We start from the raw sequence: 25,176 nt of genomic DNA on the forward strand, positions 1-25,176 counted from the left end.
GGAGAGAGGCATCTTTTGATGCAGCTATAAATTAACAGCTGCTGCTGTGGTATGGATCCTATGATATTAAAATCCAGTTCTTTGAAATTGACAGTGTGAACAAAACTAATGTGGATGGCACAATATACCTCCAACCCAAGAAATTTCTGTACAGAAAATCATTTTATTCTTTCAGTCAGAGTGATCTTGAAATCTACCCTTTTGAACCTGAAATCAACAAGCATCTACCTGAACATGAGTGCAAGCCATCCACAAAGACTGGGCAAGGTCTGCAATTTAGTACTAATATTGCTGTGTGGAAAACATGTCTTGTTTTAGTAAGTGACCATGACCTTTTCACCCCCAAATCAACAGCTTTCTTCCATACCCAGTGCTGGCTATCCACAAGGTTTGTTTAAAGAATGTCATGAATAACTTACATTACTGTGTGGAAACCATATTTTGCTTCTTCTGATCAGTGACCTTACCCTTTGATCATTTATCTCCAAAATCAATCAGGTTTGTCCTTGAACCAAATGCAAGCCATCCACAAAGTTTGGTAACCATAGGTGATGAAAACCTTGAGTTATTGTGCACACACCACTTTTCTTCTCTCATTCAGTGACCTTGACATTATCTTTTGACCTTGAAATCAATAATGTTCTTTTTTACCACAAATGCAAGTCATCCACAAAGTCTGGCAACTGTAGATAGACAACATCATAATACATTCCACCTTATGCTGGGCACATAAAAACCACAATGTGCTTCAATATGTGGATTGGACTGAACTGGTGACTTGGGTAATTGCAAACAAGTGCTGAAATACATTTTGTACTTCCAAAGGTCATAAGGTTACCCATGGCCATGTTTGATTTATGTTCCTGTAAAGTTATTATACATATGTTTTTAATATAAGCTTGGTCCTTTACTGGCCATGGCCACTTTTCAATACCAATGTCATTCACTATCAGCTGTTAATTACTTAGATATGTAGACAAACTGAATTTAACAAACTCCTGATGAGTCATTCATCTGGTGACCTTCATTATTTTAATAAAATATTGGCAAAAGTATATCGAAATGGTTTTTACTTTTCACTACATACTGGGCAGACCAAGAAAATCTGAGAAGATTGGTTGCTCAAATATTACAGTATTATATAATGTTTCCAAGTGCTATATTTGGAAACCAGTCAACCACGCATTCGTTCAATACATGATTGTGTAGTGCCACAAATTATCATCAACTGGCTGCTCTAAATGACTACATCTTGTAAAAATCAGTGAGTCCAAATAAACATTTACCTGGTTGCAGACCTCCGACCACGCTATAATCAATCCCTTTAATAGTTTATTATGCCAATTAATAAAAAACAATGTCTTCTTTAGCTTAGGAGGGATCATTTTGCTAGGTAGTAGATTTACTCCTAAATGCAGTATGATCAGGTAACATATTTGAAGAAGCTGCCTAACAATACTGATAAACTAAACTGTTTTGAATATAAACAAATTGCAATTGATTTCTTCTGGTCTAACTAAATAAGGGCCATATTACTAACTTAATAACATTGGTTTCCTGTCACCTCAATCTTACTTATCATGACAACCCATTCCTTACATCACCTAAATCTAAAGTGATTTCCATGACTATTTTTACAACTTGACATTTCATGATTGCTAGAGCCAAACTAAACCATCTACATTTCATTTATTGTCAACACATCAGTGTATCCCATAAATAGTAATGGCTAAACAATATCTAAGTAAGTGATCTAAGTACAGTAGTCCACATTAATTACCTACAAGCAAAATTTGTTAACAAACTTTTTTAAGCTAAAGCAGGGAAATACAAACAAATTACTGTTAGATCTGGAATACAAAGATTTATTTCCAGTTATTCCCTAAATGTGAATTCTATATAAAAAAAATATAATAACAGTCAAGTCATACCAAATTGTGGCTCTGTCTTGGAACAAACCACTGAAGCGTATTCTTTGGATTTGCAAGTAAGGGCACCATATTCAAAAGGACACTGAGTGAAGTTCACTTCTGTACCAATACAGTTTACATTGGATATTAAAATTGGACTGGAATTCACATCTCCAAAAGCTGAGCAACATAGACTGGTCCCGTATTCAAATCCCATGTTTCTGCAAGCCACCTTGGCATCTTTATCATCAAAGCCATCTGAACAAACTGCAGAATACTTCCCATCATTCCATACACTGACAGGCCCATAGTTATCTTCTATGTTTGTCATCACTGAAAAAAAGTTTAAAATTCAACTGAATAAAATGCATTAGAATGCAAAGCCAAAAACATCTATTTTTAAAATCAATCATAGTTCAAAATCATGTCAACCTTAATAACTGAAGATTCTGATCTTTGTCCATGATTTTGGATAGTTTCAGTGTGTACCTGATTCCTCCCATGGTTGTTTGCTTGTGTTTAATTATAAGACTCAGCTTTAATTATGACCTTATAATGTTATAGAAATAAATTTGTTTACAAATTTGATTGGAAAGCAACACAGATACTGGTCATTTTATCAATAAAGTTATTAATTTCTATCTTAACATCAGTCTCTGTGGAATCAATTTAAATTTTGTTCAGTCATAATTTGAGAGGAATTATTTTAATTACTACAAAGTGCTCATTGACTTTTGGACTAAAACACTATTTTGGGATTGTTGTGAATTCAAAAATGTTTGATTTCAAGACTCAGTCTTTGTGAATTCAAAGACATACTGGATTATATCACTGTGATATAACAATACTATTGGTACATCAGAGCATTCAAGGCCATTGGTACATCAGCACATTCAAGTCTTGTAATTCATTTGGAATATTCTACATTTTTGTAACTGTGATAGAACTTTTATGGTTATTTCAGATTTAATTCACAATACTGTAATTTCCACTTAAAATTTCGTTTGATAAATTAGAGATATCAATTATTTGCTGAATTTTAAAAAATTTACTAGTTTTGCTTTTTCTGTTGCTTAGTTTCAACTATAGAGTTGAAACAATGTATCTGCTAGGATGTGGATTTCAAAAATGCAAATACAGATACCTAAGTATTCTATGCCTAAGAACTTAAAACTTTTACATGCCAGCCCAACTTTTCCACTCACCTTCCCTGTAACAGTAAACCGATGCATCCCTTGTGTGATCTTTACACATGGAATCCACATTTGCCCAGCCTTTATTAGGGCATGCCAGCAGGGTAGCCTCCGTAGAGTCGCACGCCATATCTGACAAATACACTGGCCCTGAGCCAGGACCATAGGGTGAACTCTAAAAGTAGATTTTAAATGCTATTAATTTACAGCCAAAATGTGTTTAGAAATGAAAATATTTAGTTTGCATTGCAAGGATGCAAAATTTACCAGCAAAAATAAATATGTATTATGGTCTAAAAATTTGTTCAAACTTTGTTCACATTGATATTCATCCTTCTACATGTAGCAATAATTTACAAATAATGTATTGGAACTCTGAAGCACATTGTTAGATATGTCACAGATCTGTTAGCCTCATATTTTCTCAATGCTAATTATTAGTAAAATTTCATTAGAAGAAATACAAATGTAAAGGTTGCTGTACTTCAAAAACAATCAAGAGCAAATCAATAAGCAGTCTTTGTTTTCTTACACCATATCGAGTTCTTAATCATAATAAGACCTTATTTCAGAAAGGAAAAAAATAGTTTTAATAATAATAACACCAACAAAAATAACAATAATAATAATAATAATAAACAGCACTATTTTATGAGGGTAGCTCTGTTAGTATAAAATAATATTCTCCCTTGAGGACCCCAGGATACTGTAAGCACAAAGTGTATATGATATGCAATCAATAAAAAATTGGAGAGCATGTATTTCAATATTTTAAGTGACAACTGCCCTTCAATGTACTAATCATTATACAATTTTGTTTTGAACACATGTCGATTTGTTTCTAATCTAATGACTATGAGGAGTTCATGTCATAAAATAGCACCAGAATAAGCAAATGATTTTTTTCAATATATTTGTTTTGGGAAAAGGTATCACTGGTCAACAGTGAAATCATTACTGACTTGAAAAGGCCCTAATCTGTAGTATTTTGGTGTGCCGAACACGAATATAACCGTGAAAAATTTGTATTGGCTCTCGTTTTGAAGATATTCATATACCTCATTTTCTATGTTTCACTGTGTAAATTTCTCCAGTAGGACTGCAGCAACATCCGGAATAATGATGTAACATTGCATAATACCATCATGCTCACATCATCCACAGTTGATTGCATCATTTTCTGATGCAATGCAATACTAATGCCATGCGGCTGCTGAAGTAAGTTGACGTCAGCAGTGTACTATACATGTGTAGGCCTATTATACTAATGCCAGGCGGCTGCTGAAGCTGACGTAAGCAGTGTACTATATAAAGCCCAATCAGATAGGTTCAGCATTTAAAATATTTTAGACGTTGTGCGAGACAGTTCAAGCTACTGTTACATAAAACTTATTATTTTATCCATTTACGTACAATAAAGAACAGTAATGCCTCGAAAGTGTGTTAATACCGCGGACAATTTTTGCTATATTTGTGGGGAAGTGACATTTGCCAACCAGAAGAAAAGTATCAATTCTCAAGTGAAGAAGGCATATCATCTTTACTTCGGATGCAAGGTTGGTGACCAAGACAAGCCTTGGGCTCCGCATATATGCTGTGCTACATGTACAACACAGCTTTCACAGTGGTTGAATTGCAAAAGGTCATCAATGCCGTTTGCAGTCCCAATGGTGTGGAGAGAGCCAAGCAACCACCTAAATGACTGTTACTTCTGCTTGGTTCCTCCTCTTTCCGGCGGAATAACGAAGCGAAAGAAGTCGAGAATAGTCTACCCAAACATTCCGTCTGCATTGAGACCAGTTCCACATGGTGAGGGACTTCCTATTCCAGAACCTCCAGCAGAATATTCTCTTGATTCATCTGACGAAGACAAAGGTGAGTCGACCTGTTCTTCTCCTGGTCCATCAGCATGCAGTGATCCAGATTTTCACTGTGGTGCATCATCAACCCCACACAGAATAACACAGGAAGAACTAAATGACCTGATTCGTGATTTGGACTTATCAAAGAACAAGGCAGAATTGCTAGGATCAAGACTCCAACAATGGAATCTTCTAGAAGTAGATGTCACAATTACTGCATATCGAAAGTGCCACCAGCAATTGGAGCCTTTCTTCAGAAAGGAAAGTAATCTGATATTCTGTTCCGATATTGAGGGCCTCATGAATGCTTTAAAAATCACTCATGACCCACAAGAATGGAGACTATTTGTGGACTCTTCGAAACTGAGTCTCAAGGCTGTGCTTTTGCACAATGGAAACATTCTTCCATCTATTCCAGTAGCGTATGCTGTCCACATGAAAGAGACATACGATAACTTAAGGCAGCTACTGAATTCCATTGAGTATAACAAGTACAGCTGGCACCTCTGTGGTGATTTGAAGGTAGTTGCCCTTTTAATGGGACTGCAGCAAGGATATACAAAATACATGTGTTTCTTATGCGAGTGGGATAGCCGAGCAAGGGAAATGCACTACATGAGGAAGGAATGGACTCACAGGCAGAATGTAGCCATTGGAGAGAACAATATCCAACACCCAGCTCTGGTTGAGGCTCAGAAAATCTTGCTACCACCCCTTCACATCAAACTAGGTTTGATGAAGAACTTCGTGAAAGCCATTGACCGGACTTTGCCAGCATTCCGATACCTGCATGAAAAATTCCCTCGACTCAGCGAAGCAAAGATTAAAGAGGGAGTTTTTGTGGGTCCTCAGATTCGAGAGCTTTTCAAAGATGACCGGTTCAACAACTTGCTGGAAGGTGACGCGAAACAAGCATGGAATGCTTTTCGCCTAGTTTCTACAAACTTCCTCGGAAATGTTAGGGCAGAAAACTATAAGGAACTAGTAGAAGACATGTTGATGAAGTATAAGAAACTTGGCTGCAATATGTCTCTAAAGATTCACTTCCTTCATTCCCATTTGGATTTCTTTCCTAGCAACTGTGGTATTGTTAGTGATGAACACGGCGAACGTTTTCATCAAGATATCGCAACAATGGAACAAAGATACCAGGGAAAATGGTCCACTACAATGCTGGCTGACTACTGCTGGACACTCCTCAGAGATGCTCCCGAACAGCTGTACAAGAGACAGGCGAAGAAATCTAAGATGTAGTCAATGACTTGATTTTTTATAGGTAGGCTATTACAGTTGACCTTTTACTATTGGAATGCATTTCGTTATGTAAACATTAATTTCTTGCAGATTACAAAAAAACTAGAGCCAATTTTGCAATTTGACTGTCATATTCGTGTTCAGCACATAAAAATTGATAAGAATTGACTAATTTTATTTCAGTAACATGACTTTTGTAAAAATTTGTTGTCCAGTGTTATATATTCTGCACTGATCATTTGTAGTTGATGTCAGTTTAGCTCCTTGATGTTGTTTTTCTGACTTAAAATGAAACATGCCATGCAAATATTGAGAACAATTCATCAATTTGAACATTAATAATGACTTGTGGTAGGATTATCTGCTTTTCAATTTTAACCATTTCCATTCTGACAATAGAATTTTTAATGGTATATCCAATGGTAAATTTAGGATAATTCTTGCTGCCTTTCTCTTTTAAGTTTGTGGATTGTTTCAATATTGGTATAAGTTGTATTTCCCCAAACTGTGCAGCAAGTAGTCCAGAAGAGGAAGAATGAATGAACTGTTGAATAAATTCCACTAGTTGAGTGGTAGGTAACTTTTTATCCTTTGTAAAAGTTAAATTCTTGAGTTCACTACAGAACAACGTGTTTCACTGATTTGCATAATTTGCACCAGACTATATTCTTGTCAAAATTTTCTATTCAATTATCTTCAATAAACAGTTCAAAATTTGGATATTTATTCAGATAATCTTTGACTTGTTCCAAGCAACATTATCTTGGTTTTGAGGGGATTGATAAACATTGTTATTAAGTGAGTACTGATGTTCGACTTCAAATAAATCTTTACCCAATTGTTTGTTTACTGTTTTAACATTAGAATCAGACTTACACAAAGTAGTCTCATCCGCATATAGATAAGTTTCTGAATTTTGTACATACAGGGGTTAGTCATTTATAAACAATATGAATAATACAGACCATAAAATAGAACCCTGTGGAACTCCTTTGTTCATGGACATTAGCTCTGATTGAATGTTTTTAATAACAACTTGTTGGTTTCTGTCATGGATGTATAATTGAACCATGAGAATGATAAATGAGAACACTTGTACTTTTCAAGGCTCCATGCAACTATTGGATGGTCAACTAAATCAAAACCTTAAAATTAAAATACATATTAGTTCCAACCAATTCTCCATTGTCCATATCAAGCAGCCAGTCATCAGTGAGTTTTGCAAGTGCAGATTGACAGGAATGGTTCTGTCTAAATTCTTGCAAGGAGTGATTTAAACAGTACTGTAAAAGGTAACCAGTGATGATTGGAAACATGTATTTCAAACAGTCTGGATATTGTTGGCAGAACAGATATTCTGGATTTGATCTTGAATCCATTTTTGTAAACAGACATAATCTAGACAGACTTCAGTTGAAATGGAAAGATGAAAGATTCCCTTAGCAATGCTTTGATTAATTATGTTGGTAAGAGATGGAATAATAATATCTGCATGTTTTCTAAGATGAATGGACCAATCTGACCAAATCCAGTTGATTTCTTAGAAAATAACATTTTCAATTCACTTATTACATCTAAACATGGCATAAATGGAATTGTGAACTGTACATTTTCAGGGATTTTAGATTTAATAAATTCTTTTTACATGATATTTTTGCAACAGTATTCAATATGTATATGTAATAAAGTGCTCACTGAATCTTTTAACAATATCATGTATATCATTGATAATTTTCTCATCAATTATTAGCTGATTTGGTATCTTACTGTTTTTGTTGACCGCTTATGTGGCCTAGTGGTTAGAGCATCTGCCTCAGATGTGAGAGATTGTGGGTTCAAACCCTGACCTAGTCATACCAAAGACTTATATAAAAATATACTAAAAGCTGCCATGCTAGGTGCTCAGCATTAAGAGGTTTAAGTGTCAGGCCTTGTTGGCCTGGTGTCAGGATAATGTGACTGAGTGGGACATCATGCTACATGTCTGCGGCATGATGCCCCAGTGTTAGACATCACTATAAACTGCCAAACTGCATACACACACATACTGTTTTTGTTTGGTCCATATTTTGGTTGGATTTTCAGCATTTTCAACCGATGTTTTATAAAATATTCTTTTCTCAGATTGAGTCTTAGTAGTACATCTGTTATGCACTGCATGTAATTATAAATGGTCATAAAATTTTCAAGGTAAGCAACATGTTTCCATTGCATTATATACGCACTGAAATATAGTAAAAACTCTACCTTAAATGCTATCCCATCCTTGAACCCCTGTTGGCGACAAAGAACTCGGGCATCAAAAACTGACCATCCATAATCACACACTGTACCCCATCCTCCTTCATACTGAATTTCAACACGGCCATAGTGGTCACTCCCATTTGAATTGGCTAATCTTACTTTAATCTCTGTGAAATGTAAATAAACCAATTACACATTTTTATCTTAAACACCTTATAATATTTAATTTGCACAATGAAAAAAGCAATTAACAGCAATCATGATCTGTAATGCTGTGATTGTACTTGTGGCGATAGGTGTCTCATCCCGATACAATACCAATTGAAGAAGGAACTATATCTTAGACATGTAGCATAATCTAGATTTGGGTTTCACAAAATAATTTTTCTCCTTTATGTGTGATACAGCATGACCATGTGAGAAAGCCATATGGGAAACAATTATCCCATATGAGTGCACTTGTTGACACTACTGATAATTTCATTATGTTCTTGATGTCAAGAATGTCTCCAATATTTCTATCATAATTTTAAATTAATATTGAAAAGAAATTTTTCCAGAGTATAAATATAAATTCTTGTTTATAGTAAATTCTTTGTTTTAAACTAATTTGTTATGTTCTATCCAAAGATACAATTTTTTAAAAGAAAATATTTATCTTTATCTAGTTACACTCATACTTATGATCTTTTTTTTACCACCACTCTATTCTAATCAGAAATTAAAGAAAAATATTCCGTCATATGCATTGGTGTAAGACAAAAAAAAATCCCATCCTGTGGGATCAGATTTTGTGTACAGGAACACATTCTGTCACCCTTGGACAGGATTCCCCTATCATACATTATTGCATATGATGGATTTTATTATCATCACCTATAAACAGTGCTATGACAAATACAAATCATAGCCGCCAGAGCAAGCGAGACAGGAATCCTAGTTTCAACTGAATACAGAAACAAATGTATACAGGAGATAACTTTAAAATCTTTTATATAAAGTCTTAATACAGACAACACCAACACCAACACAGCTAATGAAAGGTGATATCTGTGTCTAATTGAGCATAATGGTAATGTCTGACCAAAATACTATCTTTTAGTGGAAAGACCAGTTGAAATCAATTTTTTTCTTAATAAAATGTTTATTCCTTAATACTTACCTAACACCCTAGAAAACTACTACTACCTCCCAAATCCAGACCTACCAGGCCTGAACCTTTCAGCTAAAAAGCTATAAGTTATCTGTCCACATAGGTGGCAGTTAGTGATCTCCCCTTGAGACAGGAATTGACACCAAATCCCATGAATACTTCAGTTATGACTGGAGTTGAAGGCACATTCTCTATATGGATGTAACTGCAGGGAGGCTCAGAAGGTTTATGTTTATTATGATCAAGTAAGTGTTATTGAAGAAACAAATTTTACAAGAAAAATTCTTTTCTTCTTCAAATACTTACATGGTCATGTACTACCTCAGAAGAATAGGACACAGATAGTCAGAGAGATACATACCCTTGCCCTGGAAAGACCATCTCCAATACCCTAAGTTATGTGAGACACCTTCTAGATAACCTGACTGGAGAATAGACTCCATATCTTGGGGAAGTGGCTTCAAAAAGGAAATTTTTTCTCCTGCAACATATCCAGTGGAAGCTGAGAAATCATGTCCTTGTGAAGGACCCAGAAAGGTAACCTCGTGTACACAGCTATAGGTCCTACCAGATCAAGTTGAACCCATAGCTTCATGAGCTGAGATGAGAAGCAAATTCTCTGGAGCTATATTCCAACACGTGGAATAAATAATTCACTTCATCCAGAACGAAAGTGTCTGTGATGATAAGTTGTCCTTTCGCTCTGTGAGGTTTCAATAGAAGGGCATGATCTCCGTCAATGAAATGACTCAGTTCTCAAGTACCACCTTAGTGCCTGCACTGGGTCCTGTAGATGACCTTGTGATGAAATGTCCATCATATACAGGAATTTCATTACAAAAGTCTGATTTGCATGAACTGGAGCCTGTTCATGGCAATGACTGCTGAGACCATCATGACTGATACTGACCCACCCTGTCAGAACTGCAGTTATTTTGGGTCCATGGACAGAACAAGTATTTTACTTGTTTTGCCTTCCATTCACTAATGGAGTGGGGAAGGAGGTGTTTGATAAGAGATGAACCAAAAAGGTTCTTGAGAATAGATCAAATGGAGTCGTGCTCAGCCAGATTTGTACCCATAATAGATTACACCTGGGCAAAGAGCCAACATCTTCATATGTGTGTAATCAAAACTGGACATACCTGTCAACTTTTCAAAAGCCTGACAAGTAGGAAGATTGAATAAAAAAAAGGGAAATTGGGACCTAAAAATTGGGCTTTTTTTTTGGACTACATATTGATTGATGTACTGTGTCTAATATGAGTGAAATCTTCAAAATAATGCACCGTTTCTCTCTATGACATTTCTCATTTTCCCCCAGGGCATGCCCTATTTTCATATTCTTGTCAGCTGTGGCCAAGCTGCACAATAGCTACAGGTTAGTCATAAATAAATCAGCAAGAAAGCCAGTGTGACTTTTTAACATTTAAACCTTATCATTGCAATTATCTTGTAAAAAGGACTGACCTTCTAACACAATCCAAAGAAAACAGATTCTTCAGTGTGTTATGTAAACACCAGCAATTGATTGGAAAATAAATGATGCCCTATTTTGTCATAACTAGAGGCGCCTAAATACACAATTTTGAAGCTACCATACATGTGGAACCCCCCCCCCATTTTTTATCTCAAATTTTGTCTATATTCTGAACTCAAAATGCATTTAACACTGTTTAATAAATAATATATTATTTTGAATTACGTTTTTTGAGGGCACATAAGCTGCTTGTTATGCTTCTTCATTCCTTCTTCTAATTTAATTAATGTTTCTATATACAGTACAGCAATGCCTGGTGTTCACTCATGTAAGTTTCTTTGATAGGAACAGAGATAGTGAAGCATTCATAGTGATCATTTCTTGGGATTAAAGTTAATTGCTGACAATTTTATTGCTGTGGTTTATTTTCTGATTTTAGTTATGTTCCAGGTTTTAAAAAAAATCATAAGTTGACATCAATAGTGTTTAAACTTAACATTCTATTTACATAAAAAAAAATGTTGGTAGTGTGATAATAATGATTATGTCACAACAATATTCATGGGTGATAAAACAGAACAAGGCTTCTATGGATTGCATAAGATACAACTATTTGTGTAGGTTTTCTTTAGGAGTAATGAAAATAGACAGGCATAATGTAGTTGTTTTTGTTGTTGTTGTTGTTTAATGCCATTTTTCAGCAGACGATAGGCTATACATGGCGGCCAGTATTAATGGTGGAGGAAGAACCTGGGAAATCCCCAGAAAGAACCACCGACCCTTGAGAAGCTACTGGCAAGCTTTCTCACATACCCACATTGGCCAAATCCGAGACTTGAACCCACGCAGACAGAGGTGAGATGGCAGTGATCCATAACGGAGAGCGCTTTAGACCACTCAGCCACTCAGGGCCCCTACAGGCATAATGTAATAATCGGGAAAACTCTACAAATTATCAGAAGATATTATGAAATCGGGAGGTAGGCATAGAATAACCCCAAAAATCTGGAGTTTTTTCCTCCCAGCATGAGAGTTGATAGGCATGATAGAAGATCAGAGAGGTCTTTGTTTTTTCTGATATTTCTCTTCCATAATGATGCAGGGTATCAGTGACTGTGGAATGGTAACCTTTAATTGTGATTGGTGCTAACTGTTTTTCATCAAAAATCCATATTAGGAAGTTAGCTATTTGAGGTACTGATGCCTGCATTGGTATAATGTGTTCTTGGGCACTCCAATGTGTGAAGATATTCCTTTTGCCTTTATATGCTTGTAAAGAGATGGGCCATCTTACTTGACTGATTTATCCACCACTGGTTGTGAGAACTGTAAAATGTTTGTTCCTGAGTGTTTGTGTAATATGATGCAGACATGCAGATTCATCAACTCTGGGTTGGGATGAAACAACTGCCATTGTGGTTCCTTGAGCAGATGAGTGACTCTCTTGATTTTCATGGAGATTAACTGATGCACCTTTGGAATCAGTGGTATTGGAGGGTAAGTATATGCATCCAGGCAAAAAATGTACTGACTGCTCTGAGGCCTTTGGATCTGGGACTGGTGGGACAAAGATTGGGAGTTTGGTATTCCACATTGTCACAGATAGGTCCACCATGGATCACATCAGGCACATATCTGAGTGAAAACCAAAGGATAAAGAGACCATTCTGTTTGCATTACCTGATTCTCCCAGGACAACAATTGCACTAACACATTCAGTTGGCCTGGAATATTACAAACTTGGATGAAGATTTGACATTGAAGATGTCACTTAAGCAAATTCCAAGCAAGGATGCAAAGGGCTGGAGGCTTGGTTCAACTTGCCATTTGAGATAAATCACCACAGTGGAGTTGTCAGACAGTGTGATAACTCCTCTCTCATTTACATCCTCCTGCCACCAATGAAAAGCTTTCAAAATGGCTTTCATCTCAAGAATGTCAATATAAAAATGATGATCCTGTGTGTGGGGCCACACCTCACAATCTTCCTGAACTGATTGAAGGAGGTGTGCCCTACTAGCCTTCTGTGCTTGCATCAGTACAGATTGTGATTTCCAGAGATTGTACTACAGAGGAACACATAACACGAGCCAAGTGAGGTTGTCCATCTTCTGAGATGGCACTATATAAAATGTGCAGATTGTGAGAACTTGGTCTAATGGGCAAAGTCACAGCCTCCATTCAACAACAGAATCAGTTGTAATGACCTAGGACTTCCACTACTGCACTAAGCAAACCCAGTAGGTGAAGGAAATCTTAGGTGGGTAGATAGTCCCATATAAGCAAGGAACCACTACAATTGTACTGAATTTCAATACTCATTCCTGAGGGAAACATATTCTGTCCTTAACTAATTGTTGAATTCCATACTTAGATGAACAAATTGTTGATATGGTACAAGGCTGGACTTGCCCTTGTTTACAAGGAAACCAAGATTGAGAAGGACAGTAACAAGGAATATTATATCTTGCTCCTAAATATAGCTCACCTGATGATTTTGTTGAATGTAGCCCAGGTGCTGCCACCATGCAGGTTGACTAGACACGGTGGCTGATACTGTACAATTGACTGTGATCATAACCCATAATGATCAGAGGCATATGGGAGATTTCTGTCACGTCAAAGGTTGCCATCTTGGTTGACATGATGTTCTATAATTCTGATATGCAAGATGATAACTGAGACTTGTTTGTTCTCCATCTCACTATTCGTTATGACAATTACTGGTAAAATGGCACATGTGGCTGCCCATGCAGGAATAGCATTGGAGCATTGCTATTAATATTTACAAAGTGGATGGTAAAATATCAATTCTAATAAAAGTTACCAGTAGTACAGACCAGCTATCTATACAAGTAAAATCACATAAAGATTGCTTTTAGAAACTATGAAGTGGATGCTAAATTGTGCATAGAAAACTTACCTGCACATATCTGAACACAGACAAAAACTACACAGTAACATAATTGAATTTTCTAAAGTAGACAACATACTTGCACATCAAAATGCACTGAGGCATCATTATTGATACTAATACAATGTGGATGCTATAATATTAATTGTAAGATAATGTGTTATGTATATCTATATTATGCATATTATCATCCATAACTGTAGCTTGTATGGGTTATTTAGTTAATAATATTTTAAATACTAATTTCCCTATTCATCATAAGTTTGTACTCTTAGATGAGTCAATTATCAAATGCATAGATTAATTCATAAGTTCCAAGGTTGAATCCAGACAAACATCACATGCTGTGAATGGAGGTCACAACAATTTTTTAAAGGATAGACTGACCTAATTCTTGGTTAGTTAGTGTAACTCTCTGTTTACCAGTTCAATTTGCAATGAATATGAGTCAATGAACTATCCTCATGTTTTAGCATTTACGACTTAGCATTTTATTTAAGAGAATTTTTGCATGGAATTAAGCATTTTTAGTAGTATTACCAGTCTTGGAATTGTTAAATAGAGAGGAAATCATTATTTGTTAATCATTTGTTGGAATTACAGTGCTCAAAATTTAAAGATTAATTGAAATTTTAGCTGTAAGGAATTATTGTGAATTCATTCAAAAATATTTGGATATAAAAAACCTGTCAATGGATTACTGTGAATTCATTTAAAGACATTTGGATATATAAATGCTGTCAAGGGATAACAGTGAATTCAATTACATATATTTTGAGATTTATATCATAGTGATTCTTCTGTACTGTTGATGGGGCCCCGAGTGGCCGAGTGGTCTAAAGCGCTCTTCGTTACGGATCACTGCCATCTCACCTCTGTCTGCGGCGGTTCGAGTCTAAGATTCAGCCAATATGGGCATGTGAGAAAGCTTGCCAGTAGCTTCTCGTGGGTCGGTGGTTCTTTCCGGGGTTTTCCGGGTTCTTCCTCCACCATTAATACTGGCCGCCATGTATAGCCTATCGTGCTGAAAAATGGCGTTAAACCCCACAACAACAACAACAACAACTGTACTGTTGATACATCAGTACATTACTGACCATCATTTCAGATACCTTTGGAACCCATTTAGATTACTCAAAACTTTTGGAATAGATAAAACTATTTCTGACTTTAGGATTTCATTCATCATACTTTATGTTATATTTTTAATTCTTTCATTTTAAAATCAGGACAGTGTCATGTATATAACTAAGAAGTAGATGCTAAGACTAGATTAATAAAGAAAATCTACCTGTATGTACCTAACTGTAGTAGACATTACACAGCAATATTCTATATCAATCACAAGACCTGCACCTATTTAAAAATAGCTGTAGCAATGTGAGGGGAGGCAATCATGACCACTGCAGGTATGTGCCAAGGTATGTGCCAAGAGCATCTAAGTGTGTGAGGATGGCAAAGTGATGATACTGAAAAGCCAGAAACTTTGTTATCGAATAATGAAAGAACAGAAAAGTAGGAAATTTATATACAGAGTATACTTCTCTTTGAAGAAAACACTCATCCAATTTGCTTTAAGGTAGAAAACTTCATACACAGTATGTGGATTGAGAGGCTTCTCTGTCTGAATGATTAAGTAAGGCCCAAGATGCATCATTATGACATCACCAAGAAGCTGTCCGGCAAGTACAGCAAAACAGGGAGACCTGTAAAGGACAAGCAGGGAAAGACCACAGCAAGTACAGAACACCAAATGAATAGCTCGGCAGAACATTTTGAAGAACTGTTGAACAGGCCAGCACCACTAAATTCCCCAGAAATCCACCCAGCCAACAAAGATCTCCCCATAAGCTTTGAAAATCCCACCAGAGACGAGATAAGGAAAGCCATCACCCAGTGAAAGAATGGCAATGCAGCTGGAACTGATGACATCCCAGCAGAAGCCCTCAGAGCAGACCTAGAGGCTTCAGTGAAAATGCTATACCCCCTCTTTGAGAAGATCTGGGAGTAAGAACAAATACTAACTGACCGGAAGGAGGGATACCTCATTAAGATCCCAAAGAAAGGTGACCTCAGCAATAGCTCCAACTACAGACGAATCACACTCTTTTCATTACCAGGGAAAGTTTTCATTACCAGGGAAAGTCTTCAACTGGGTCCTCTTGGAGAGGATAAAAGAGGACATTGACCCCCAATTACAAGATGAGCAAGCAGGCTTCTGGCTGAACAGATCATGTACAGACCAAATAGCTACTCTTTACATCATAATGGAGGAATCATTGGAGTGGAATTCTTCACTCTACATCAACTTTGTCGATTATGAGAAGGCATTCGACAGCGTGGACTGAGAGACAATCTGGAAACTTCTTCGCCACTACAACATCCCAATCAAGCTGGTGAACCTGATCAAGAACAATTATAATGGAATGTCCTGCAGAGATTCATTCATGCAGGACAGCACACAGACAGCTTCCTAGTGTGGACTGGCATGAGGCAAGGCTGCTTGCTGTTGCCACTTCTCTTCCTTCTCGCCATCGACTGGATTATGAAGATGTCCACCAATGGGTGGAGAAATGGGATCCTGCGGACATTGTGGAGTCAACTTGAGGACCTGGACTTTGCTGATGACCTAGCTCTCTTGACACATAGTCAGTAGCAAATGCAGTACAAGACTGACATACTGGCAGCCACATAAGCACAGGTTGGCTTCAACATCCACAAAGACAAAACGAAGATCCTTAAGATCAATTATGTCAGCAACAATCCAGTCACACTGCATGGAAGCATCCTGGAGGAGATGTAGCCCTTCAAATACCTGGGCAGCATTATCAACCAGCAGGGTGGCACAGATGCAGTTGTCAAGGCAAGGATCGGACAGGCAAGAGCAGCTTTCATAGAGCTCAAGAACATCTGGAGCTCCAAAGAAATTTCCTTGACTACCAAGATCAGACTGTTCAACTCAAATGTCAAGTCAGTTCTACTGTATGGAGCAGAGACCTGGAGAACCACCAAGTCGACTGTAAAGAGAGTTCAGACCTTCATCAACAGCTGCCTAAGAAGAATTATTCAGATCCACTGACCAGACACCATCAGCAACAGCAACCTGTGGCAGAGAAGCCCCAGCTTCCAGTAGAGGATGAGATCAATAAGAGAAGGTGAGGTTGGATAGGACACACCCTATGTAAGCCGCCAACCAACATTACCAGACAGGCATTGAGGTGGAACCCTCAAAGCAAGTGAAGAAGGGGCCAACCATGAAACACCTAAGCTGGATCACACCTTGAGTCAGCTCGAGGGGATGGCACAGGACATAAGTCTCTGGCAATCTTTTGTGGGCAGCCTATACCCCAGCAGAGGTGAGTGGCAAAACTAAACTGAACAAGCTGCAGCATGCTACATGGTACAAGCACAACTAGTATGAAGGGTTTGGTGCCAATCCCTGTATCCAGAGTAGATCACTCCATCTAGCTGCCACCTAAGCATGCAAATAACTTTAAACTTGTTAGATAAAAGGGTATAGCCAAGGAGGCTAGAACTGGACGGTAGTAGTAGTTCTCTAAGGTATTATGACTGGGTAACGTATTGGAAGAAGAAACATGCTTTCATCCTAAGCATGATCTATCAAAGAGGAAACTGAAAATGAAATTCCACATGAGCAGATTTTGAGAAAATTTGACTCGTGAGTACTCACTATGAAAATCTGGCTTGGTGAGATATCTTTATTTACCTTCATTAGTACTTGTTGAGCAACATCGATCAAATGAAAAAGGTATTAGGTTCAAGCCTACTATAGTGTACAATTTACCCAGACATAAAAAAACATTTACAAATTTTCTCACTTCTAATCAGCAACCTTCATTCTTTCCAGTGTGGCATTTAATATACCACTACACATAGACTGGTCTGTAGACCACACAACATTTTTTATTGCCTATGCTATGCCTGCATGACAATTATATAACCAGTCTGTCTGTTACAGGCAGGCAAATCAAATTTACAATGAATGTATGTCTAACTTTTGTGTATCCTTTGAAAATCTACATTATAGAAATATTACTCTTCTATCAAATGTGTTTTTTTAGCTCAAAACATTTATAAAAGCATCATGGATATTGTGATAATCTCTGTCTGTCCAATAACACATCTCCTAAGTTGATAGGTGAAATTTTAAAAAAATCATTGCAATTCTGTTTGCACTTGTGATAACCACTTGCAAAAGGTGTGTCATCTTTGGCTCTCACCCTCAAAGGTCCATAGAAGGGAGGGTAAAAAGGTCAAACTGTAATTAAATCAACAGTTTCCTAATCAAACGTGTTATATATGTAATCATAGCATTAAGACTCATAATATAACAGTCAGATTGAATATTATCACTTTGTGTCACTGTCTTGGGGTAGGGTTGAGTACGGTGGGGGGTGGTGAAGTGTTGAATATAGGGTAGAAAGCACAGGAATTTGCAATGCAAGCCACTCCAGTTGTTCTAGTTCCTCTTGATGAATGAATACCTTCTTATGCTTACTTTTGTCAAAAACATGGAACCTTCAATTATTTCAGGAAAGCAATGCATAATTATCAAACATTCCAAAGAAGATCTATTATCAAAACAATCGCTTTGTGGAACACTAGGTCTTGCTATGATGAACTCACCCTGAACGTGACTTCTAGAAACATTAGCACAAAATGTTATCATGAACAAAACAAAGAGAACAAGTGAGCTGAAAAAAAGATACCAGTTTCTGGTCTATACTTTGCAACTGATACAGAATTTTATATTATTATAATTTTCAGTTATTGTAATTCACTGATTCTGATTATTCTTCTTACCTCCAGATTTATAGCACAGTACACTTGCAGATCTCTCAGAGACTGAGCACTTGCTGCTTACAACACGACTCATTGGACAGCTTTTAAGGGATGTCTCATTACCCGTACAATTCACTTCCGTGAACCACACTGGATTCTCTCGAACATCAGTGCCCTGATTGACCGGCACTCCAAATGCCACTCCTCCTGCATAACCTTGCTGCTTACAAAGAACCTTTGCATCCCTGTCGTCCCAACCATCTGTGCAGATTGTTCCCTTCATACCAAACTGCTCCACCAAAACCTCTCCATGGAAGATGTTATTACTTATGGTGAACTTCAGATCTAAGAATGAAAATGTTTCAAGATGACGGAATTGACTTGCCTGGATTTTTTTTACTTCATACATGAGCTCACCGAGGATCCCATATTATTGAGACTAAGTAGTATACACAACATTCTGTCTTATATGATATCAGGTTACAAGATTCAAAGGACAATAACTCTAACAAAAACATCAGAAGCAAAGTGATTTGTCACCATGTAAAGTGCATATCAACAAATCACTTTGCTCCTGTGATTTATATAAGGAGTGATCATAACAGTTTCTCTTCTAAGGTGATGGCAGTTAGTTCAAGAGAAGGATCAATCATTACTGGATCAAAAAGTAGTTTAATATCATTTATGCACAGGTCAAGCTGCAGAATAAATAGATAACCTTACTGTCTAACATTTCCTACTATGTTAAATGGTCAGCAATAAGAAGAGAAAACCTGAATAGTCTCAACCAGTAATAGTGCAGCCAAGGAATTCTACACAAGAAAAACACTACTGCATTAAACTTCTTTGCTACAACTCATCTTTGGATGATTATAATTTCCATGACGACCCATTTATGCCTCCTCTATCAGAATGATGATAATGACCTGGAAATGTTGATGCTGATAATGACCTAGCCATGTTGATGCTGATAATGACCCGGCCATGTTGATGATGATAATGACCTGGCCATGTTGATGATGATAATGACCTGGCCATGTTGATGATGATAATGACCTGGCCATGTTGAGACCCAACACTAACAGTAGTACACAGAAATTAATTTGTTCTAAAAGTCAAACGATGGATACTTTCTTCATGAGTTTTTGTTTCAGCTGGTGTGAAGTGTACATAGTACAAGGAAGGAGACCCCCATCAACAAATCAGTCTTGCATAAATAATTTCAATGCAGGAAGGAAAAGTTCACCAACAGTTCAATCAGGAAAATAGAGTTCTGGTTTCCAGCAATAGCTGCAGATCTAGTTTCCAAAATGGCAATTCTATTTTTTGTGAAATTTCATTCATGTCTGAGGATGACAGAAATGAGTATGGAAATACAAACGTTGGCAACTATGGACAGACACTTAGAAAGCAGCCTGCCCTCATTGATAGCTGAGGAACTCCTTTGGAGTGGGAAAGATTTTAGATGCAAATCCCTCATAATTCACCAAAAATTAACATGTCACATTATTCAGAGTGGAAATAATGACTTTATCACTCTGACAGCTTTTCCAAGTTGCCAAAGTCATAGTCTTACTTCTACTCTAGGTATCTATAGTTGAAAGGGATTTTAGTTTTCAAAATGAAATCAAAACTGCTGCCAGAAACAGCCTGTCTTCTGAGAGACCTAATACTTGAATGCAGTTTTTTAGAGAGCAGCGATGGGGATGTCTGACTTCAGACAGCTGGAATGCTTTAATGGTGGACCAGAATCATTTTGTACATGTTTTAAACCTTTAATACAAGATGCATTTTGTCAGGTCTGATCAATTCTATTTAGCAGTTTTGAACAAGAAGTTGTTTTTTTTTAAAATAAAGATTTTTCTAATTTTAGTAACAATGGCTTTTCTATTTTAAGTAACAGCAGAGATACTTAAAGACAGATCAGCATTTGCAGAAACTTTAAAAGTCTATCTGCCAGGATGTTTTCTGTAAAATTTGATCAAATTCTATTCTGTAGTTTTTGAGAACAAGTTGCTAATTGGGTTTTAAATACTTTTAGCAATAATGGCCATATTTGATGATAGATAGGCATCATCTGCACAAGTCTGAAAGCCCCTCATGCTACGATGCTCTATGCCAAATTTGGTCAAAATTATTCCTGTGTATTTTAGAATAGGTTTACAATAGCAACTGTTGATACACACACAACACAGGGCTGGTGCAGGGATATAAGTGAGAGAAACTGGCCAGACATTGACGATTTACATGTCCCTTTTATGAGCTGGATGACACAAACATATAACAAACACAAAAACAATACATATCATTGTCTTATCACAAAAACAAAAAACAAATAATCTAATAAAGACAAAACTGAATACTTTGAATTATTACACTAGCTAATCAGGTATTCAAATTTGGCAAGAAGACTATTTTGTGGCCCAATTTCTGATTGGTTCAGATATGTTAGTATTAGAGTCATTGATTTCGGTTTCGCCCTAACAAAGCTGTGTGTAAAAAGACATTCACTTTCCATATTGTGCTTGCAGTTGTTATCTGTTTTTGTTGTTGTACTGAACAAAGGAATCCACGGATATTAAAAGTGCTTGGCCAGTTTCTCTGCCTTGCTACACAATATTTTCTGTCATCTTCAAATTCTCTATAATGTTTCCTTAACAAAACAAAAAGATCTCTCAAAGATCCAGTATATATATATATATATATATATATATATATATATATATATATATATATATATATATATATATATATATATATATATAAAAGCAACAAAAAAAAGAGATAAAAAATTTGTCATACTTGGGTCAGATGCTGACTTGGAGCACAATACACTGGCTTGATTCCTTTTGGGGTCCTTACAGAATCCTGCTTCAAATGTGCAATCCTTATGTGTGTTGGTACCACCCTCTTTACACACCATACCTGTGTAATATCTCCACGAACTCGCCTCACCAAATGACACTGGGGCAAGAATCTGAGCAAAAGGAAATCCCAAGTCTCTGCACACTGTGTCAGCATCACTCTGATTGAAGGAAGTTGCACACACTGTTAGCCAGTTGTTTGCTCCAGACACATCCAACACTTCTAGACGGCCAGCAATATAGTCTGCTGAGCGTGAACCACCCATAAGACGAACTGTATAGAAGACAGAATAGACCTTTGAGGTTAAGTGAAAGTTAAGTGAAATAATGTAAAAAAGTGCAATTTCATGATAAGAAATCCAATACTTCCGTAATGGCAAACACATGATCTAAGATAAACTTAATTACACTGCTAGATAAAGCTGGTATTCCTAGTAAAGGTTGTTTTCAACTGGAATATTTCTATATTTTCCCAAAATAAATTATCCCACTAGTATTCTATTTAGCTGCAAAGTAATTAATTTTTCAATCTATTTTTGTCATGGCATTATTGGAAAATATACCCACTCCTTCATTTCAAAGTTTAAGATAAAATACTGGTTCACACTCCTAAACAAGAATATATAGAGAAACATGAGTACCATAATTAATGAAAATATCTGGACATTACAAAATAATTACTTTTCTCTGTGTGTGTGATTTGGATTTTTTACATCATGCTTTAACAATTTTTCAGTCATATTGCTACAATTACTGCAGTGTGGCAGTTTACTGTGGTATCTAACACTGGGACATCATGCCACAGAGATATAGCATCATGTCCCACTCAGTCACATTATCCTGACACCAGGCCAACCAGTCCAAACACTCACCTCTTAATGCTGAGCGTCTAGCAAGGCAGCTGTTGGTACCATTTTTAAAAGTCTTTGGTATGACTCAGCCGGGTTTCGAACCCACAATCTCCCACATCCAAGGAAGACAGTCACTTTTCTCTATGTACAATTAATTTATATATTAATAAAATTACATTTTTTTTTCTGAATATTTTGCAACGAAAAATTTTACATCCACAGTCAGGATTTTGTACTGATGCAAGTTCAATGATTTTCAAAAGTATGGGTAGGTAAACTTGGTTGCATTCTACCCATGATTGCCACTAAAGAATATTTACATGATAATGTTTACTTTAACAAATAAAGAACCACAACTTTTGGGTTTGTTCTTTTGATAATAAAATTATGTCAGTCTGTTCATATACATGCATTGATATTAGTGCATATTATTTAAATACTGCCAGTGATCAGCCCATTACGACATATTTTAATTCCTGTAAATTCTGGATAAGTTCATGAACATTGGAAAATATTATGTTGCTTAACGGTCTAAATAGACATGAAGTATTAACAAAATGTGTGCGTGTGTGATTTTTATTTTTAACACAGCTTTAACAATTTTTCAGTCATATCACTACGATGTCTCCAGCGTGGTAGTTTATAGTGATGTCTAGCACTGGGGCATCATGCTGCAGACGTATAGCATGCTGTCCCACCCAGTCACATTATCCTGACACCAGGCCGACCAGTCCTAACACTAACCTCTTAATGCTGATCAACTAGCAAGGCAGCTGTTATACCATTTTTATAAGTCTTTGGTATGACTCAGCCGGGGTTAGATCCCATGACCTTCCACATCCAAGGCAGATGCTCTAACCACTTAGCCACCAAAGCAGTCTATTACCAAAATCAATTAAGATCAAATACTTCTTAATTTATGCTAGAAGTCGACCTCTACCATATCCAGAGTATAATAATATATGCAACTTCTGATTGAAGCAAGTACCAATACCATTCCAAAATGTGACAACATAATGTATGCCAAAATGATATATGTCCATTCAAGTTATCTCACCATAAAGTTTATTCATATTTTCAGTTGAAATTTTTTGTTACCATGTTGACACATCAATTATATAAAGATGGAAATAGCAGAAGGAAATCGAGGGTCATGGGTGGAACCAAGTATTTGAAAGTTACGTTCCTTCTCTCTTATATAGTATGATAGAGAGGGTCCTATGTCAGAACGGGTCATGGGGGTAATCTAAGATATTTTTGTCACTCTGTATGATTTATTTTCCTTCAGATTATTGGGTTTTTTCTCAACATCAAGCTCACATCAACATCAAGCTCATGTTGAGCACCTGTAGTTTCAACAACCATCATCACTGTGTATGCAAAAAATCTGTGTAATACGTCACTGCTTTTTGTTTTCTTGATAAGTCTGGTTCCCATAGTGGTGTTTAATAGTATCCTGCCAAATCGAGAGTCCACAGAGCGGGGAATGAGACTAACTTTTTTGTTGATATACCACCAAACAAGATTCCTTTTTCTCAAAAACATGCGACATTTGTTTTGTGAGACAATCATCTGCGTCAAAACTCAACAAATTTTGTATTGTTTAATTAGTACAATATTGATGTCGTGATTTCATTGGAAGTATAATAATGAAACTTCTTATAATCCTTAAGTGCAAGTTCAAGAATTCTCTGAAACTCGCTTGCCTACAATGGTCCATATCTGTGAAATCAAGCTCTTTTATTTTACAAAGTATTCATTTCGCTTGGCTGCCTTGTTATCTTTGATCACAGTTATGAAAGAGCCAGTTAATTTAATGTAGTTTATGTTACATACACAATACCATTTATAACAGTGTTCGATTGATCAAATGAAGTGAGTTCACCCGACATACGACCGGGGCCCACTAGATTTTTAAGTTTGTAGGATTTTTATGCCTTTTAACTTCTCTTTTATTCCACCTCCTTTATTTGATTCAAAAGACGTAACTAACATGAAAATACAAAGGAGGTGAGCTTTTAATTCAGTGCAACAATACAACAAATACTTCCGCAAGTCAGTTATCAAAACATGGTCAGTACTTAATCAGGTTCTCAGTGAAATGTTCGCGGACATAGCTGTTATGGTAGATTGACACATTTTACGTTTAAGTACAAGAGGACAAATTGCATTTATGACGATTACACATAAGAGGATTTTTGTTGCTGTAGGGTTTAACACCATTTTTTAGCACAAGATAGCTATACATGGTGACCAGTAATAAGGGTTGAGGAAGAACCCGGGAAAGAATCACCGACCACTGAGAAGCTACTTGCAAGCTTTCTCACATACCCACATTGGCTGAACCCAAGACTTGAACCCACGCAGAAAACAGTGAGATGGCAGTGGTCTGTAACAGTGAGAGCTTTAGACCACTGGGCCACTTGGGGCCCCCACATAAAAGAAACTAAAAGATAACACTGGAACACAAATATCAACTGATAAACAAATTATTTAATTTGTATTTATTTATTAAAGTAATGCCTCCACTCAGCATAAGTGACATTACCATTTATCAAAATTTTCTTACATATCATTAATTGCGGTGTACTAGGAATGTCATTGGGAAAGAAAATGTAAAAAATTGTATGACCAATTTTTAAATGTGA

At 36.6% G+C, this 25,176-nt stretch overlaps 1 protein-coding gene across 1 annotated transcript in view; it reads right to left on the reverse strand.

Annotated features, from left to right (window-relative positions):
* LOC149801503 (scavenger receptor cysteine-rich domain-containing protein DMBT1-like) overlaps nucleotides 1-25,176 on the reverse strand; it is a 230,825-nt gene that overhangs the window by 119,572 nt on the left and 86,077 nt on the right. The window contains exons 11-15 of the mRNA XM_089955679.1: nucleotides 21,616-21,951; nucleotides 18,835-19,158; nucleotides 8,467-8,630; nucleotides 3,116-3,278; nucleotides 1,932-2,243 (exon numbers count right to left, since the gene is read on the reverse strand). Of these exons, the coding sequence (XP_089811805.1) occupies nucleotides 1,932-2,243; nucleotides 3,116-3,278; nucleotides 8,467-8,630; nucleotides 18,835-19,158; nucleotides 21,616-21,951 (1,299 nt within the window). The remainder of the gene's footprint in view (nucleotides 1-1,931; nucleotides 2,244-3,115; nucleotides 3,279-8,466; nucleotides 8,631-18,834; nucleotides 19,159-21,615; nucleotides 21,952-25,176) is intronic.

This window comes from Sinohyriopsis cumingii, chromosome 4, assembly GCF_028554795.1.
Source record: "Sinohyriopsis cumingii isolate HCF-2022 chromosome 4, ASM2855479v2, whole genome shotgun sequence".
Taxonomy (NCBI): Eukaryota; Metazoa; Mollusca; class Bivalvia; order Unionida; family Unionidae; genus Sinohyriopsis; species Sinohyriopsis cumingii.